Here is a 20522-nt window from a genome sequence, read left to right on the forward strand (position 1 = left end):
GATATATCCCCCCTCCTTCGGCAGGGCCGGCCCTGAGGTTGAGGGGGCCTAAGGCGAACTTTGAAAATGGGGGTCCGTCTTACATTGAAAAAAAAAAATTCATGAATAAACGATAAGTTATAGCTTTTTTATTTATTTGTAGTCACAAAAAAATTTACTTACACATATAATCATTAAAATTATAAACAAAACAATTTAATGAAACAAAATTAGGACAAAAAAATAAGGAAAAAATTATTCAATTAAAACTGATAAAGACCTAGGTAAAAAAATTTGGGCAAAATTATTTATTCTACTAAAATCTAATAGATAAAGAAGGTTAAAAAAAAAAAAAATAGGGCCCATATATTGTATGTATTGTTTTTCTTGGGCCCAAATATTTTTTTTATATATATATATTTTCATTTTAATAAATATAAGCAAAAAACTACACTTATAAATAAGTATGGGCTAAACCATACATGGACCCAATAAATATTTTGAGGCCCTTTAAATTGATCCTAAAACCAAAAAAAGAAAAACATTAAGCCTATAATATTTTACCAAATTTGGAGGCCCTATTTTTGGGCCAAAATTTTGAGGCCTTACTGGCCTTAGGCCAGGGCCGGCCCTGTCCTTCAGCAATGTCAAATGTATTCGATGAAGTTGGAAAATCTTTGCTCTTTGTTTCTTTGCTCTTTCTTTCTTCCCCCACCCCCCCTTAATTACCCAAAAAGCTTGTCAAAATGTTTGGACACTATACATGTTTTTGACACAAAAAATTGTTACTTGCTATATGAATAGAAGAAAGCAGTAATGTACCAGAGCATACAAGAAAAAGAGCAATCCAAACTATGTGGATTGTGATTAATGTTGGATCTCCCCCTCATGTATTAAAGAGTTCCTGAAAGGCCCATTCTCGCGGTCTTTTGCAGCATCAGTTAGGGGAAGGAACCTCTTGAACCCGGGTGTAGTTGCACCTATCTCAAGGGCATCTGCTCTTGTTAGCACATCTCTTGAATCAGCAATAACTGATGGTAATAGGTGGTGGTGGTTGAGTAATCCCTGACCCATGTTAGTTAAAATCATCCAGAATACTTTGCTGACCAGCTTTGTTCATGCCCTGCCCAAAATGTTTCATTTGGACAATCAAAACAGAGATGAAAGCACAAGTTATTGCCCATCAATTCAAACAAGTATTTAACAAGAAACCAACGGGTTTCTAGCCTAGCGGTTATCACCCACCTTTCACATACGGGAGTTTGACTCTCACCAAAGGCAAGAGTTGGGTGGCATTGGTAGTGCTTCTTTAGCTTATAACTGTACAACCTGCAACTGCTACTTACAGCTCCCTCTGCCCATCCCTTTAAGAGCATCTCCAATCCATCACTTTCAATTATAGGATGGAAGTACATTTTTTTAAATTCAAAAATTGAATATAGAGTATCTTACTATTCACCTAAACTCCAACCACAAATCACCATTTTCTTCTCTAAAGATTTTCCTCTAAAATATTTTCATCCAAAAGTGAATAATATTTGTTCAACAACAAATATTTAATTTTCAATTTTTGTTAAATATATATTACTATACTCATTTTTATGATTTCATTCTTTTTAATGATACAAGTTTTGTACAAATTAAATTTACAGATTAAAAGTTATTTGTAATATAATCAAAAACATAAAATGAGTCAGCTTGTTTGATTTGGATTTTCACAATTCACTTTTCAAAAAATTAAAAAAAAAATCTTTTCGTATTTTTTTTGTTTTCGCAATTCACAATTCACTTTTCAGCACTATTTATCAAACCTTTTGTTTGAATACTATTGAGCAAAACAATAATAATAGAGAGCTCTAATTTTAAAGCTCTAAAGATAACTCTAATGATGTGGCAAGAGGGGGGGGAAAAAACAAAAATAAAAATATAGACACACACATCACATTACATGTGGATCCCACTTCTTGCCACATCACTAAAGCTCTCTTTAGAAAGTCAAAATTAGAGCTCTCAATCTTTATTCTTAAGCAAAATGGCATTGTTGAGAGAAAACACAAACATCTTATAGATGTTGGGATTTCTACTATATTTACATCTTACCAACGCAAATGGAACCACACACATACACACACCAAAGATAAAAATAATCACACAGATTTACGTGATTCGGTTCAAATTGCCTATATTCAAAGAAGAGAATTTTCACTATGAATAAATAGAGAATACATGTGAAATGGCCGAAACATTCAAATCTAAACCACTAACCCCCTACTCAAGGATTATTGAACCATGCTTAAAGGTTGTTGGGCCTTTACTTACTCCGATGCCCACAATATTTTTTCTCTCACCTCTACATCTTTATTTTCCCTCACCACTCTCTCAATCTCTCTCTAAGAAACCCTATATAATTCACATGACTATTTATAATAATCTATCCATGAAAATTTTAATTTCATATACTTTAAGTAATCAAATCCTATTAAGTTTCCTATTAGATTCTAAATTCTACTATTCTAACTCAAATACATATAGAAATCAATTTAATAATTATATAAGACCTACATCTATCATATGAGTGGACTAATACAAACAATAGAGACTATTTTTACTCTCCTTTTGGTTGTTGTTGCTTTCCTTGGTTAAAACCTCATTGTCCAAATAAGCTTTTTCCAAAGTCTACATATATTATGTTTTTCTAGGCTATTGATATTATTCAAAAGGGTTATAGGTGTTTAGATTTGAGAATGATTTTCCTTTTTCTTCTCTATGTTTTTCCAGCTCTACATCTTCTCCTCTTACATTTCATATCCCTGACGAGTTCTTTCATTCTATGTCTGTTCATGTCTCTTTTTGAGTAGCACAACCTTCTACTTAGGGGTGTTTTGAGAAGTGTATTTTTTGATTTTATTATTTTTTTTTTCTATCTTATTTTCGTCTTCAATGAATTTTTTTTAAATTTTCTAAAAAATTTTAAGTTTCTAAATTTAGCTCAACAAGATGAACTGAAAAATTATAATTTTTTTACAAAAATCCAAAAATAATTCATAAAAGACAAAAATAAGTCAAAATAAACAATATTTTTTGGCTTATTTTCATGTTTAGTGATTTTTTTTGAACTTTTTCAAAAAAAAAATACACTTTTAAGATTCATCTCGACATGGCACATGGAAGAAGTAAAAAATTTTGACATAATTTTGAAAAAAAATTAATAAAAATAAAAAAAATTCAAAAAAAGATGTGATTTTTTTTTTTTTTTTTGGTTGCCAAAATGGCATAGCGGTAAATTAGACTAATTTTTTTGATGATGTGTATTTATAGTTTCTACACTTTGATTGAGAAAGAGAGAGAATTAAGTTGGGAGACAAAATTAATTTATTTTCTTTATACAATGTGGACTAAAATTGAGAGTCAAAAATAATTTTTCTAATTGAATTTACACATTTAGCCTTAGATTTAATGGCATTTATGGATGGAGTTGGGAAACCAAACCAAAACACTTTTTAAATAAGGAAGATTAAAGTAACACAATTTAAAATTTTGAAAATTAAATTGACACAATTTATATATTTTGAGGACTACAAAAGTAATTAACCCTGTGGTATATCACCAAATAAAAGTTTCACTTTTTGCAAATATTACATCACAAGTTAAGAAGGTGTTAGGGCTAAATGACACACTCTCAGTAATTTTTGTTTGGAATGTTCTAAATAAGTGTACTTTTTTACTTTTTATAAAAAGATGTGTAGAAAAGTAGAGAGGAGATGTTGATTGATGTGATCCAAAAAAGATAAAAAGATAAAAAATGTGAACTTATTTAGTCTTTCCAAACAAGGCCTAATGTCTAGCAATTTGAAAAAGAATGGCTTATTTTCAGTTCAGATTTAGACACACAACAGTTTAATACTCGAATTTGTAACATGTTAGCATTTTTTACAAATTAATAATCTAAATTTTATGTAAGTTTTTTTTTTTTTTTTTTTTTGTTACAAGAAAATCCTCCCTACCTTCCCGCAGGTCCAAGGCTCCTTACAGAGATCACCAGGGTGTCCTGTTAGCCGTTTCGAGCAAGGAGACTATAACCTGGGAAATTGCCCCGTCCTCCCAAGACAAGCTCCGCTTAAGTCAGGACTCGCACAGCGGAGGAGCATTGAACTCACACCAAGTACTGATTAGACAACTTGAGATCCAATCTCCTAACCAATTATGCTTCGCTCAAGAGATTGGCCCAAGAGAGAGGGGAATTGAACATGTGACCCTGGGGCTTAAACTCCAAGTCTTAACCACAATACCACCCACTCTTAGGTTAAATTTTATGCACCCATTAATCCATTAAACATTAGGTTGACTTTTTTTTATTTAAATCTACTATTGGGTTTAAAAATAGATAGACAAAAATCTAACTATTGATTTGCAAAAAAAATATAGATGCAACGCACTTTCAAAACTCAACCTACAGGGAAGCTTGCTCATTTTGCTCATTTTAAAAGCTAAACAATTATATAATGTATAAATATAATCGTATAATACAGTTAAGGACATTAGGCATATATACATAAATATTATTGGTATACGTATCATTAAATTTAGGAACATTAACTATTTCATTCTATAAATCATGAGGTCATAAATTTTCACAACAGGTGTAGTAGGACTCTGTCAAAAAGACTGAAAAATCTAAAATTTCTAAGATATTGATTTGTGATTGTATTTTAATTTTAAACAATGAATAACAATTTCAATCAAACAATCAAACACAAATCAACACAACTATTTAACATGAAAATAATCATAATTGAAGCGCATTCAATTGTGATAAAAAAAAACAACGGACCAACGTTACAAAATAATCTACTAAATAAGACAAAAAAAAATTACAGAAGTGTACCTTCAATTACCTAGCGAATCTACGCCCGAATTGAATCGACTATGTGTCTCTTCCACCACCGTTTCACCTCAAAATTGTCTTACCCAACGTTGAATCCACAATATCGATGTCGAATCCATGATGATGAGCCACTCCAAAATCCACCAAAGTTTCAGGCTCAAGTTCTTCGAAATCCACTGAAAAACCACTCTCTCGTTTGTGAACGAAACAATAGAACAACTCTTGATATTTGATAATCTGTAGTTCGTTGATTAATCGATCACCTTCTATACACAAGGAAACTCATATAAAATAGCCTTCAATAGAAAACACTTTGTCATTTCTTTCTCTCTAAAATTCTTAACGGCTTAAACCCTAAAAACAGCGAACAATGCACTTTATAGAAAACATGATCGCGAGATCGCTCAAGCGCGCATTTCACTGCTCGACCAGTGTGACTAAAGGCGGTGCGAAACATATAGACTGATTGTTCGAGCGCAACTTTCATCGCTTGAGGGGTAAAGTTTTCTTCCTAAAAGTTCAGACGCTTTGTAAAAATACTGGATGATCTTTTTATCTGCTCAAGCGTACAAATGACCGCTCGAGCAGTCAAACAACTTTGATTGTATTTTAGCGTTTCAGCTCGATCCTCGTATCTAGTCAGGGAAATGGCAAATATGAAAGGATCAAGAATACAAACTTCTTTGCATAAGCACATGTCTAGTTGGATTCGCACATAAACGCTTATAGTCTCACTGAAACAAAAGAGCGAATAAAATTATAACAGAAATGAATTTTGTCAAACGAAATTATCAATTATAAAAAACTAATAAAGACAGTTATTAAGGTTTGGATTGATTGTGTCTTAAGAGTTGATTTATTAAGTAAAAACGTTTTAACTCATTTTAGTAAATTAATTTCTAGCTAAAAAGTTTATCTAGACCACTTCAAAATATTATTAAAAATATTTTTAAAAAAATTAAAAAAAAAGATTAAATAAATAAATGGATTTATTTTTTTAAACCAATAAGTCAAATTTTTTAGTTAATTCTTCGTTTAAGAAGAGTTAAAATAGCTTGACTTTTTGAATTTTTAACTATTTTAACTTGACTTTTTTAGTCAAAAAATCAAAACCAAACATAGCTTAACTTTCAAACTAAATCATAAAATAATTAGTAATGATAGAGACCCACAAAACACAATCCCACAACTTTCAAAATGATCTAAACCATTCATGTTATTGTCAGACATAACCTTAAAAAAAATTCAAATACAACAATAATTAATACATCGGATCATAGAGGTTATTCCTTATGGGGTCCAAGTATTTTTCTAAAATAATTAAAGAGATGCAAGTGGGTCCATTCAATCATAGATATTGAAGAGCCCCGTGGGCAGCGTGACTAGTAGGAGAAACACATGGCTGGATTGTTTAGGAATAGTTGGGTGCTGTTATGGTGTGCAATCCCATAAGGTTGCACATCATATGTAACCAACATAAAAGATGTAAGTGGAAGGTGTAAATATAAAATAGGACAGTAAACAGAAAGGCGTAAGTGTAAGGTGTAAGTTACACACTTAAAAAAAGTCCGGAATAGTTTAGTGAGGTCACCACAAGACCTATCATGATAATCGAAGCCTTTCATTTTATTATTGTGCCTTTTAAGAAAATCATCCACTTAAAATATTAAAATATTAAAATGTTAAATTATATACATTTTTTAAAATATACGTTTTCAGTTTATATTTATAAAAATTTTATAAACTGATTTTTGTTTATTTTTTGTTTATTTTTAGAAAAACATAAACTACAAACGCGTTTGGTAATTGACAAAATATTTAAAAAAAATTAAAAATATAAAAAATAGTGAGAAATTACAAGTGGTGGCAAGTGGCGGCAGAAGACGGTAGTGGAAAGTGGTGACGGTGGGTGGTGGGTAGCTGGTGGTGATGGGTGATGGCAGGTGGATGGTGATGGCAGGTGGGTGGGTGACGATGGCGGGTGGTGGGTGGTAGCGAGTGAGTGGTGGTGGTGATGGTGGTGGCACGTGGGTGGCGGATGGCGGGTGGTGGTGGTGGCTGGTGGTGGCGAGTAGATGGCGGGTGGTAGTGGTAGATGGGTGGGTGACGGTGGCGGTGGCGGTGGCGGTGGCGGTGGCGGTGGCGGTGAATGGGTGGTGGTGGCAGGTGGCTGGTAGTAGCAGGTGGTGGGTGGTAAGTGGTGGTGGCAAGTAGGTGGCGGGTGGTGGTGGCGGGCGGTGGATGGTAGTGGCGAGTGGATGGCAGGTCGGTGGTGGATGGTGGTGGTGGTGGTAGTGGCGGTGGCGGTGGCGAGGGGTGGGTGGTGGTGACGAGTGGGTGGCAGGTGGGTGGTGGCTGGTGGTGGCTGGTGGGTGGTGAGTAGTGGTGACAGGTGGTGGTGGTGGCTGGTGGTGGTGGTGGCGGTGGCTGGTGGTGGTGGAAGACGGTGGTGGAAAATAGTGACGGGTGATGGCTAGTGTTGGGTGGTAAAAAAAAAAAACTTAAAACTTAAAATGAAAACACATTTTTTGTGTTTTTATTTTTTGGTCAAATTTATAAACTGAAACCACTGATTTATAAATCAAAAATTTTACTAAACAAGTTTTTATTTAAAATTTTTAAATTTTTGTAAATATAAACAGAAAACTGAAAACATAAGTGTTACCAAACGACATCTAAACAATTTATTTTTAAAATTATATTTATATTTATCATCAATATTTTGAAAATAAATAAGAACCAATGCTATAATTATAATTTTTTATTAATTTAATTTTTTTATAAATAATTTACTCAAAATATTTTACAAAATAAATTATTCAAATTATCATGATAAACATGTGATTATGATTCAATTGGAAACCCCAACTATCTCCAACAAGCCTCTCCCATTTGGTTATGTTATTTTGTCATTGGTGGAGCTCTGGAATCTTCAAAAAAAAAAAAAATGGCACTCGAATTGTAATGAATATCCCCATCTAAAAAAAAATTTGTAATGAATAAATTACAAAAGTTTAATATATATACATATATATTAAGTTTTATAAATTTGATAAAATCATTCCTATTGTGTTGTTCCAAATAATTTCATTCCAAAAGATTTTTTTTTAATTAAAAGTTGTTAATTAAAAAATAAATGTTAAAACACCAATTTCTCAATTTTTAGATAATATTTTTTTTTAAAGGATATTTAGTCTAACATTTCTCTTCAACTTTTTGTAATGGAAGAAGTCCACAATATTTTTTTTTTTTTTATAACTTAAGGTTCATCACCCATATATCACACCTACTCTCGCATTTTTTCTCCTCTCTCTCTTCATCTCCTCCTTCGTAGCCTCTTCCTCCGTCTCCGTCTCCACCTTCGCCTCTTACGCCCATGTCTCATCTGCCACTGTAACTGCTGCAACCACCATTGTCGCGCCACTATCTCCGTTTATTTTGTTCTTACCTCATGATGTTACAGAGGTGAAAGTGAAATGTGGGCCATGGATGTATGGACAAACATTACAATCTCTACAGAGCTTTGCATAGGCTTTTGGTTACCCAAACCTTTGTCAATGGCCATCTCTTCTTTTGTGAACAAAAAATCAGCCGCCATTATTGCTTCTTCTTCTTTGTTTGGAGAGAGACAATATATAGGATACAAAAAACAGAGAGCACCACAACTAGCTCGTAGAGGTAATTTGATGGGGAAGACACCAATATATATACATTCTTATTTGTATGTGTTGTGCAGAAATATGTTCAGTTTTCTCCGATTTGGTCAAATCACGAAGAAAATTGTGAGCACACAGAGAAAATTGGTCAAAACACAAAGAAATTTGTAAGCAAATTAGAGAAATTTTAACCCAAAGAAAATTTCAAAACACAAAGAAAATTTCAAAACGCAGAGAAAATCTGTGAAATTTAGCAAACCAAAGAAATTTCAAACAGAGAAATTTCAAAACATAGAGAAATTTGTCTGAAATTTGTCTATATTTTGAAATTTTTCTAGGTCAAAATTTCTCTGAATCGAAATTTTTCTAGATCGAAATTTCTCTAAAAGAATGTTGAGGGATCCCAACCACTGTGAAAATATTGCATGTCCTTTTATCCTATAAAATCTTAATATCAGGAATCTTAAATTTTATTTTATTTTTTTAATAATTAAGGTGAGTTAAACATTAGCTTAAAAAGTCATATATATTTTTTAAAATTTTTTTCGTCTTTAGTAACTTTTTTATAAAAAAAAAATTGTATAGTTTTTTTATACTTTTTAAGTTTGTTTAATATAAATTTAAATTCTTTTAATTGTGTAGACAAAAAAAAAAAAAAAAAAAAAACAACAACAACAACAACAACAACAAAAAAGTCAATTAAAAAAGTTAATTTCAGACACACCACGTTGCTAAAATGTCATAAACTAAAGAGTTTAAACAAAAAAAAAATTATCTATACTAACAATCTTACGAAAAATATAAGAGGTCAAATGTGATTAGTTGTCAAAAAAAATAATAACATTTAAATATCCAATGATGCTTAGACATGTATATCTTAAGTAAGATTGGTAATAAGATTTTAAGTAAATGTAACATTGCTCAAATTCCAAGATATTTATATCACACAAACTACACGCAAAATATCGAATATTCTAACATAATTTTTTAAGAGCACTGGGCCATAAATCCAAATTTGGATTTCTTAAGCTTAAAAGTCCATACTCTAAATTATTAAATCCATAAGGCCATGCTTTTGTAAAATGACCAAACTACCCACAATTTTGAATTCACACGTCTTCTCTTTCTTTCTCTTTATGATTCTCTCTAGGAGTGTGAAAATGGCCTGCGACTCAGGGTGGGCCCAATTCAATTAGGCTCAAGCCTAGCTCGAGACCCTAGGCTTGGGCCATCATTTTGAAGCCCTGCCCGGCTCGGTCCATCGGTCCACTCAAAGCCTGATGCTTGACCCGGCCTGCCCGAGGCCCAGTGTCATTTTTGATAGAAAAAAATAAAATTTTGGTGAAAAAAATAATGTTCACGGGCCCAGGTCCAAGCCCAAACCTAGGCCTAGACCTAGCCCACTGTCCCGGCCCACCCGATGCCCAAATACCCCCTGGGCTTGGGCTTAATTTTCTGGCCCCTGACCCGGCCCAACCCTGCCCGAATTTTGCTGGGAGCCCGCGAGGCCCGAGCCAAATTTATGCCCCCAATTCTCTCTCTCTCTCTCTCCTTAAATCCCTTCAGATCATATCTCTGAGATCTCTATATACTTGAGCACGACGGCGAGATATATCGGAGCATTGGCGTAATTCTCTAAGATATCTCTCTTCAAAACCCCAAGATCTGCCTCTCTCTCTACCCTTATTTTACCACTCAGCTTTCGGTGTAGATCGAGACTCAGGCCGATAACGTTTTTCGGGAGTCATGGAGCTTCGATGCACCATATGTGGCTCTAGTCTGACAAGATCAAAAAGAAAACAAATTTCATTCACCTTCAGATCTGCAGATCGTAATTCGTGTTTCACAAACTCACTTAACTCAGTACTCGAACACCAAGACACAAGAACCCAACCTAAAGCCTCCATGGCCAGGGACATTGAGATCTTCGGCAAGTTGCGGCTCACGAGATAACTATCATCATTTGACACCAACTTTTTTCTCTTTAATGATCTTGTTACAAAAGAGCTTGAAAACTCCATAGTTCTCATCATGAGTACTCTATCACATTCACATCGGAGCTCTACTACTACAATTTCTCAAACTTTCTTGCATTTCCTCATGCAGTCCCATATTTGAGGCATCTCTCTTTCTCTCTCTCCCTCTCTCTCTGTTGATGATTTAAACAGATATCCTTTTTCTCTCTCTCTAAGAAAAATTGAACATTTTGTTTTACATATATTTTTTTAGATTATCTGATAGATAGAGAAAGAAAATTTAATTACAGATGATTTTTTCCTTTGTTGTTGTTGTTGAACAGATAAGAACAAGTGGATTTAGTTTTTGGTTTGACACACACACACACACAGAAATAGAATAGGTTCAACAGATAGATACAAAATTTCAACACAAAAAATATTTTGACAGATAGGAACAAAATTTGAATAGAAAAGATTAAAAAATTAAACAGATAGGGGAAAAGAATTTGGACAAATAAAAAAAAATAATAGATTTCAATAGACAAGGAGAAAAAATTGAATAAATAGATACAAATTTAAACAGATAGGTTTAAAAAAATTGAACAGATAAAAAAATTTCAACAGAAAGGTTAAGGGATATAATTGAAAACAAAATGTCCTCCAAAATAACAAAATATACAATATTTTACAAAGAGTGTACTTCTCATCCAAAATAATAATAATAATAATAATAATAATAATACTTATGAAATCCAATGCCTTATACCTTCCTTAAAATGAATTTTTTTATTAATTTTCTCATTTTTTAAATTAAAAAAGGTTAAATTATACTAACTTCCCTTGACGTTTAAAGAAAATACATGTAATTCCATAATTTTAACATAATTACAGTGACTTCCCTAATATAAATGATGTCAACATATAAGGATAAATAAAGAAAACATATATTTCTATATAAAAGATATTTTACGCATATAACTAACAAACTTATGCAAAATGCGTAAATATTATGCAAATTAAAACATTAAGGAAACCTAATGTAATTATATCAAAACTGTGAGACTTGATATATTTTCTCTAAACTTAAAGGCTAGTATAATTTACCCTAAAAAAATATTGGAAAAAAAATAAAGGTTTGATTATTATAACAAAATAAATTTTAAATTCTTAATTTTATCAATTTAAATAATAATGTTTTACTTATTTTCAATCTAAATTATATGCCTATTTTTATTAAACAAAACTGACCAAATAATGAAGAATATATTTTAATTATTAAACTGGAAAAAAAATGATATTTTAGATATTTTATACACACCTATATTGAGTTTAATAATTAAAATATATTTTTTTATGTCAATTTTACTTAATAAAAATAGATGAATAGTTTAAACAAAAAAAATAAGAAGAATGATCAAAATTTAAATTGATAAAATATAAAATTAAAAATTTATTTTATTACAAAGAAAAATATATATATATATATATATATTTGTAATTTCTCCAAAATAAAAAATAAAAAGATACCAACAAAGGGAACCACCAAATGGGGCCAAGTCCTTAAACATTCAAAACAATGAAAAGTTGAAATGACAATGAGCTCACTGCTGCACTGCACTGTACCAAAGCATTGCCCATCTTCTCATATTTTAGCTCCCATTTCAAGTTTCATGATCCATCTCTCTCTCTTACACTCTCTGAGGTATTAGAGAGAGAGAGAGCTGAGAGGTGGATCATTGACCCGCCATGTCCGAGGTAGTCAAAAAAGCTTGGAACATTTACATGCTACAATTGCAACTCCACCCTCTGAGAACCAAGGTCACTTTCTCAAATATTCATGTCATTCACATACATATTGACTTTATTTCTATTCAATGCTTTATTCAATTTTTCATGGGGGTTTTTTTTTTTTTTGCCTCTTTTTTTTTAGGTAATTACATCAGGAGTTTTGGCTGGATTTCAGGACTTATATTCTCAGAAGTCTTCCGGAATCAAAAAGCTTCAATTAAGAAGATTACTTCTTTTAATGGTATTTTTTTGAATCAGACTAGCAATTTTTCTGGGTTTTGTTCTATATGTTCATTGTTGAAGTTTTTGATATGTGGGGACTGTTTTGAAGCTCTATGGGTTCGCATATGGTGGGCCATTTGATTACTGCTGTCAGAAATTGACTGATTTCATCTTCAAGGGAAAGAACGATATCAAAACTTATGCAAAGAAAGTAAAGTTTTTTCTTTGAATTTTAATGCTCCTTTTTTTTTTTTTTTTTTAATCAGAAAAAAAAAAAAGAAAAAAAAGAAGCTTTATTGATGAAAAGTATGATAATGCTCTGTTAGCTATATATTCATGTGATTGTTTTTGTCTGTATGTCTATCAAGTGTTTGTTGTATTTTGCACATGGGTTTTGTTAGAATTTAGGGGAAAACTGTCCTGTTGTCCTGAGCGATTTTTTTTATTATTTATTTATTTATTTATTTGCCCACTGTTTTGATAATGAATTTTTTCTGAGACTTTTAGAGGTGTTTTGTATTTGTGGAATGATTATTTGGTAATGGTAATCATATTGATAAATTTATTAAAGTGATAGATGATTGAGATGTTTTGGCTTTTGTTTATTTTTAGTTTATTTGTGTTAGTTTATATCGAAATATGATGTGGAAAGTGTAAGTAGTTAAATTGTGTTCTTTTTATAAAAAAAATAATAATAATAATTTATCACTGAAAGGTGGAGTAGGACTTTCTGATAAATAAGTCCGGTTCATAAGACCTGCTTCGTAACTAGAATTTATTTGATTGAGGATTGAACATTGTTTGCTTTTCTTTTTCTCTTATTTAGGTATTGTTGCAACAATTAACTTATCATCCTTGGAACAACTTGATTTACATGGTGTACTATGGTTTGATAGTTGAAGGTATGTACATTGTTTTAAGTGATTGTTTCCAGTTTAAAATTCACAAGTTGCTGGATCTTGATTTTCAATTATTGAATGTAGTTAAACTAGTGTTGTCAATATGAAACATTGGCTTGTTTACTTATTGAACTTTTTTTTTGGTAGAGACATAGGGTTCGCAGTTTTCAGCTTGTTAGAGCCTTTCTCGGCAGATTAGTTTTCATGGCTTTATTGCTTTTTTAACGCTTTTCAGTTTTTTCCTTCTTCCTTTTCTTGTTTTACTTTTTTTCAAAGCTTTAGTTGTTGTCACAGTGATCCATAAACCCAAGCATCTCTTGAAGAAAATACAATTACAGACTAGTATTGAGTTTTAACCATGAATGCTTTTAATTTGGGTATGAATCGTATGGCTCTACATGGAGAAGAGTGGAGATAACAAAATCATATGTTTGATTTTAAGTACTTGTGTTGGGCTTGACTGATGTGGTTCAATGCGCATATATTTTGGGGAATGTCTGTGCTAAGGCTAACTTTCCTTAATAAAGTAGCAGAGTCTAGCTTATTCAGTTGTTTCTCCAAATTTAAGGCCCATTTTGTACTTGTAAGTCTTAACATGGTTATTTGTTCATGTTTTCCTCTTGACACCCCTTCTCAACATGCAAAGAAGATATAAAAGGAAATGAGGAATTAATGAAGCATGGTCTCTTCTTCCAAACTTTCAGTAATCTGGAGAGAGATTAATTTCTGCTTTTATTTTTGTCACACATGTCAATATTTTCCAAAAATGTTGGTAAACATTTGGGTGATCTCTGAATTTATGTGCAGAAGAAGCAAATAATTATTGCATCCTGTTTCAATCATTTGGAAACTAGTTCTTGAAATTGATTTTAAATGTTTAGTGTGTGGTTGCCACTTGGTAGTTGTTGATGGTAAAGGGTGAGTGGGCTACCTGTGGAGCCCTTTGTAAAATGAGGGTATACACTTAAGATGGAGTGAGACTACCAGAGGCGGAAGGGGTGAGAGCAACCTGAGAGAGAGAGAGAGAGCATTGTCCATTCCTGCATGAAGGTGGTGACCTCCTCTTTATAGGAGGGTAAGGCCTTGTAGGCCAACTTACTTGAGTGTATATTGTCGCAAGTTCGAGTGGAGACAAGGAAACAAGTGGCTCGCCCTCCTTGGCCTGATAACATGAAGGTAAAGGCCACTAGTAGTAGTGGCACCACAATACCGAAAGGCCTTAGCAATTGCAACGGTGGTGAAGTGTGCTTCTCAGGTATTGGGGGTACAGAGCACGCCGCGTTTCTTTGTCTTCACTTGAAGAATGTCTTCTACTGGAGGTTTCTGTCTAAGACTGGTCAAAGTGCAGGTTCCTCGGGGGATGGAACGAGTGCCCTAATGAAGCCTCAACTCTAGCTACTGACCCACATATCCCAAGAAGTTCCACACGGGGTTCTTAAGTCCTCTTCCTAACCTAGGCTAGCGTGAGAGCGTTGGGGTGCCATTGGAAACCTTGAAGATAAAAGAATGTGACAAAGGAGGGACATACTTGGGTGTAGGATCACTCGGTTGAGCTTAGGATGCTGAGTGTGTAATCACGAATAGGATGGATAATGTGCTCAAGCAAAGATTCACTTGGTTGAGCCGAGGGGGTGTGTTGAGCACCAGGCAAGCATGCTTGGAGGTTCCTCGGAGATAATATTAAAGTAATTGATTTGAGGCATAGAAGGTAGAGATAATGACATGGCGATGACACAGGAGATTACCCACATAAGGTTGACTACACATAAAAGCAAAAACTTCACCCTAGGCAATTGAGCGTTGACATGTGTTGCAATTGACTGAATCACAAATGCTGCAGTTTAAATCATCTTTATCCAATCAAGTCTGAAAAGCCAAACTAAAATGTATTAAGAGCTTTGTATTCATCTGAAGCCTTTTAGTAGCAGAGGTTAACCCTATTTAATTGCAATTCAAACTTGGATGCTGCTTCACCATTAATGGATAATCTACTGTAAAATTAGTGAAAACTCAAAAGTACAAGACATAAAGACTAGGACAAAACATTGCTTCTATAGTAGTAACATGGTTGGGCCTTTAAACAGTGCAACGCTATGAAGCACGGATACGGATAGGAGAAATGGATATGTACAGATACGTTGATATAACAAAACTTTAAAAAACATAAAGATACGGGTACAATCAAGATACGTTCGTAAAAAAAATAAAATAATTTTTAGTATTGTATTTTATCTAAGTTCAAAGAAATGTGAGAAACCATTATGTAGGAATTAGGTATTAATTTAAGAGTCAGTAATCAATTTACTTTTTACAGTGGGTCTTACAAAAATTTCATTTCAATATTTGCTCTTGTGGTTTTCACTTTCACAATTAAGTTATTGTATGCAAGTTTACTTGCTTGTTTAATTGTTGAAATCTGATTTTGGTATCAATAAATTTTCTTATATGTCCTTATTTTCTATGAAGGATGGATATAGGACACATGTATGACATTAAAGATCCGTCAATTTGATAAATTTTGAAAAACTAGGGTACTATACTACTTTAATCTCACTATCTTATTTTCTGTAAAAAGTAAGTAAACTATTGAAAAACTATTCTTTTATTTGTCTTAACAATTATTATCCGATGTCATGTAAAAATGATTACAATCTCAATTTCATAATAGTTCAAATAGGTGACTTAAGTATCTTATTCTCAAAATTAAAGAAAATTAATATCAAGTATCGGATATGTATCTGTGAGTATCTAGACAATATCGGTGTCTGATACGGATACGACACCCTTTTTGAAGTATATGTGCTTCATGGTGTAGAGGCATGCTGCCTATATGTATATTTCTTGTACATTGCATCTGTTACCCATTAGCTTAAAGTCAGTTAACCCCTAATGCAGGGAGTGTTTGAGGATTGTACTGCACAAACTAAGAGTGAAACTGCCAGTGACCGTTCAGTGTTTTAACTCCAGAATTTCTAGATGGTAACAGTAGTTTGAAGATATTGGGTAAAAAATTAGAAGATATTGGGTATATCACTCTTCTCTCTCCAACTAACCCATCACTGTCTTCGTTTGTGCAGCTAACTATCTAATTGTTTATATTAAGTGTATCTCTCATGATGGCTAGTACAGAATTTGAATCCTTCTTTGCAAGTTCTTTATATTTGTTTGTTTGCTTTGTACAGTAACTTGCAAATTAATCTTTGTCCAAGAGGAAAAAAGGATTTATACCCAATTGATTTTGTTGTTTTTATAATGAATATTGGTGGAAATATAAGCACTACTTTATTTTAAAAAGATGATTATGATTTTGTTCATATGTTCTACCTTGTCATAAAAAATTATAGTGATGTTCTGGCTTTTGCAGGGAGACCTTGGAGGTCAGTTAAAAACAAAGTTCGAAAAGAATACCCCGCTTTACAGTTGGATGCATGGAAGGTATTGAAACATGGTCAAATTTTAATTTGTTATGTGGAATTGGTAGACGAAAGTGACAATCATCCTAAAGTCACATTGATATTGATTTGGAGTTTGGCTCATGATAAGATGGATTAATTATCTGTATCTACCTTTTGCAGGTCCGTGTCATGTTCTCTACCGTTTATGGCTCATGCTGGTACGCACACCTTATTTCCTTCAATCTTTGATCTCATTGCCTTTTTTTATCTTGTGCTATCATTTATGTTGAAATCCTTTCTCTATTCTGCAGAACTTGCTAGAGATTGAAATATTTAATTCAAGCAACATTATTTGAAACAAAATCTGAATACCTTATTTTCAATACTAGGTAAATAATAATATTATCAATTACATTTATAGGACCAAAAATTCATCGGACTCGCAGACTTCACTTTAGGTTTCCAAATCCAATAGTGTGGGCTTCTAGCAAATCTAGGGTTGCGCCATCAATATGGGGCTCTACAAATTTAAGAACCAATCTTGAGAAGGGATTGCATTGAGTTTGCTGAGGTATTGATTCGTAAGTCGAATCTCTTAGGAAATTTCTCTCTATCTAGTATTATTGTGTAGATGAAAACTGAGAATTGTGTATTACTTATCGTGAAAAAAAAGGAAAATTTACAAGTTGGCTATGCTTACATGAATTGTCAGTACATAATACAAAAAGATAACACGGAATATCATTAAAAAAAAATGCTACACATAAATCACATAGTGGTGTTATGTGTTTCAAATTAATTTTTCCGCGTCCATTGGATCTAATCATAGAATAAGAACTTTTTTAACTTGATTTTTTAGTTTTTTTGTTAATTTATGCTAAATTAGTTCTGTTTGGGAAGAATATTTTAGCTTTTTTTGACTTTTGTGTGAAAGAAAAAAAAAATTATGATTTGGATGATATATTTTATCTTTTTAATTTATTTAACTTATTTTATCTTCTTCTTTTTTTTCTTTTTTTTTTGGTACGTTTTTAGTCCTAATCCACCTCCAACCCACTTGTCAAACGGCAGCTTTGTACATTTTAGAAAATTTTAGGAGATGCTAGATTCTCAAAAGCAAGTACCAAAATGCAACAAGGAATGGTACTTTAACGCTGTGTTTGGTTGGGAGATTTGAGAGGGATTTGGAATTGGAAAGGGAAAGAGAAAAGGTGTGTGAAATTATATTAAATAGAAGTATATTTTTTTCACATTTCACATACTTTTTTATTTTCTTTTCCAAATCTATCCTCAAATACCAAACACAGCATAAATCCTGGCTGCTTTTTAATTTATTTATAGAATAATTATTCATGCATGTTCATGTTATTTCAGTCGTGTCAGTGATATATTTTGACAGACCTACTGCATATGTTAACTGCTTGTAATTGATTTTTTATTTTAAAGTTTTTATAACTAATTCATGCTTCTTTTTTTCTTTTTCTTTTTCTTTTTCTAAGGGGTATATATTTGAATTTCAAATCAAGGTCAAGTGCTGCCAAGAAAGACTAGAAAGCAAGAACTTTTCTTTTCTTTTTTTGTATCTTTTATTTTCCATTTTAGTTAAGCTTAAAATTCTTATTTGTTCAAAAGGGAAGTTGTCTCACCATAACATAGGGGTGATTTTAAAAGTTAGTTTTTTGATTTTTTTCAACTTTTGTCTTTTTGTGTATAAAAAATGTGAGAGATGATATAACTCAAAATTGATTAAAAATTAAAAGCTAGCTTTCCAAAAGGGCCCATAGATGCAAGTCGAAATTCGGAAGCAAAAATAACAAAAAATGTGCAAGCCCAAACCTAACTCAACCCGAAAGGGTTTCATAATCTTCTTCTAGTTAAAGAAATGATTCATGGAAACAACAGTCACCATCGACACATAATCAAATCTAACATAAATATTCAAGCTTGCTGAAAAAGTAATAATTCAAATCTTATCCATGATCCAATCGTGTTATATAGCTCATTAGCTAATAAATTAAATAAATTTGTATCATAATATTGATAGTGTAATGATTTGATTGTTTTTATAAATTCAAAATTAAGAGCGTAAATCTTTTATCCAATCTCTTCGTATGTTACATGTCATTTATGATTATAAAGTTAAATAATATAAATTTAGAAAAATTATTCATTCTCCCAATTTCTCCCCCACCCACCCCCCAAATCCTTCCAAAGTGCAAGTAAAATGTGAAAAGTTGACTTACGCTCTAATATTTTTTTAAAATTTTCCTTACATATATTTTGATTTGGCACCTCATATGGGAGATTTGGAAGAAAATAAATTATATGAACGTAGCACTGCTCATAAATTGGAGTGTATATGATAGAGGTATTTTTTCATAAATCTCTTTTCACCTATTTATGTTTCATTTAGTCCATATTATTTTCTTATATTCTAATAAGTCAAGTAGGTGACATAGTTACCAAAATACTTCTAATAATATTTACATTTACAGTGCAAATGTTTCGTAATGTGAATATTTATACCGTCAATGTGAATATTCATATTGTCAATGTGAATGTTCACACTATCAATGTAAACATTCACACGTCAATGTGAATATTTACATTTTAAAATATGAATGTTCACATTACCAAATTACTAACCGTTCAAAAAATATTTGTAAGGGTAGAAATGTCTATAAAATATCATAAATATGATCGTTATGATTTGATAAATTAAATGTTCAAATAATAGGACTTATTAGAATATAAGAATATTTTATGGACTAATTGGGATATAAACACTTGAAAAATGATTTTCTAATAAATTTCTATATAATATGTATAAGTATAAATAGTTACAATTATATATGAATTTTTTAAAAATATATTCAACTCAAGAGTAATGCTACGCATTATAAAAAAATATCATGAAAAATTTCATAAAACTAATTTAAGGGTGATTACATAACTTGCAATAAACACTACAAACTAATCTCTTTTTTCTTTTCTTTTTTTGAAATAGCTAAAAAGATATTTTATTGATAATGATCAAACAGAAATACATTGACAATCATTAATAAAAAGAGGGGTGCAATGAGCATCATAACAAGACAACCCGCTTCCAATTAAGTTGGCACTAAGAAGCAAGTCCATTCATTTGCTAGCACTACCCAAAGTTGGTAAGACACCAACCTAAGAAAACAAAATACACCAACAGATGAACTCCTACAAGAAAACCTGTAGCATAAAGAGATCTATATCAGCAGCCCAGTACAAATTTACTCCCCAAATAGCATCTGATTTGCCTCAAATTGTTCAGGAAGTGAAAGTCCTTAAATCTATGGTTCAACCACAGTGCAACTCTGCTCTTAATCAAATCACACAAGTTCTCCAACTGATGTGTAGCAGCCTTAAAAATGTACTAATTTCGAAGCTTCCATAAAGACCAAAGGACAGCCAAAAGAATGACCTTCCAAAGCCATTTTTCTTTTCTGTTAAGTTTATCACTTTTCCACCAATGAAGTATAGCTCCCATAGATCCTGGTAAAGCCCCTTGCACCTCCCATCAATTCAACATTGCAGCTCAAACCCTTCGTGCAAAATGACAGTGCAACATCACATGGCAGATGGATTCACTCGCAGCTTTACAAAAAACACAAGGGGTTGGAGAATTAGCTTGAATCACTCCAATTTTTTGAAGAAAGTCTACTGTTTTTACTCTATTTTTACATGCTAACCAATAGAAAAATTGAACA

The 20522-nt window shown here is 32.2% G+C and overlaps 1 protein-coding gene across 10 annotated transcripts; it reads left to right on the forward strand.

Annotated features, from left to right (window-relative positions):
• Nucleotides 1–12026: 12026 nt before the first annotated feature.
• On the forward strand, nucleotides 12027–18556 carry LOC114269017 (peroxisomal membrane protein PMP22). 10 transcript variants are annotated; one of them, XR_003631486.2, is made up of 8 exons: nucleotides 12070–12296; nucleotides 12409–12507; nucleotides 12598–12699; nucleotides 13315–13390; nucleotides 16752–16822; nucleotides 16963–17000; nucleotides 17204–17353; nucleotides 18282–18556. XR_003631486.2 is itself a non-coding variant. In XM_028210267.2 (7 exons), the coding sequence occupies exons 1-7, from the start codon at nucleotides 12225–12227 to the stop codon at nucleotides 18331–18333; spliced, it is 510 nt and encodes a 169-aa protein (XP_028066068.2). In that variant the 5' UTR covers nucleotides 12070–12224; the 3' UTR covers nucleotides 18334–18556. The 10 variants fall into 10 exon arrangements, 7 of the variants coding, with proteins under 7 accessions (XP_082733865.1, XP_028066068.2, XP_028066067.2 ...); XR_014335178.1 differs by having other exon boundaries at nucleotides 12073–12296; nucleotides 12442–12507; XR_014335179.1 differs by lacking the exon at nucleotides 12598–12699.
• The last annotated feature ends 1966 nt before the right edge of the window (nucleotides 18557–20522 follow it).

This window comes from Camellia sinensis, chromosome 7 (genome assembly GCF_055761805.1).
Source record: "Camellia sinensis isolate YWXY chromosome 7, ASM5576180v1, whole genome shotgun sequence".
NCBI lineage: Eukaryota > Viridiplantae > Streptophyta > Magnoliopsida > Ericales > Theaceae > Camellia > Camellia sinensis.

Excerpts from the sequence above, each read along its gene's own strand:
- LOC114269017 (XM_028210266.2), top strand. The coding sequence starts at position 12,225 with ATGTCCGAGGTAGTCAAAAAAGCTTGGAACATTTACATGCTACAATTG. Across the intron at positions 13,391-16,751 it reads CTATGGTTTGATAGTTGAAG|GGAGACCTTGGAGGTCAGTT; the intron begins GTATGTACATTG and ends TGGCTTTTGCAG. Across the intron at positions 17,001-17,817 it reads ACCGTTTATGGCTCATGCTG|TCCTAATCCACCTCCAACCC; the intron begins GTACGCACACCT and ends GTACGTTTTTAG.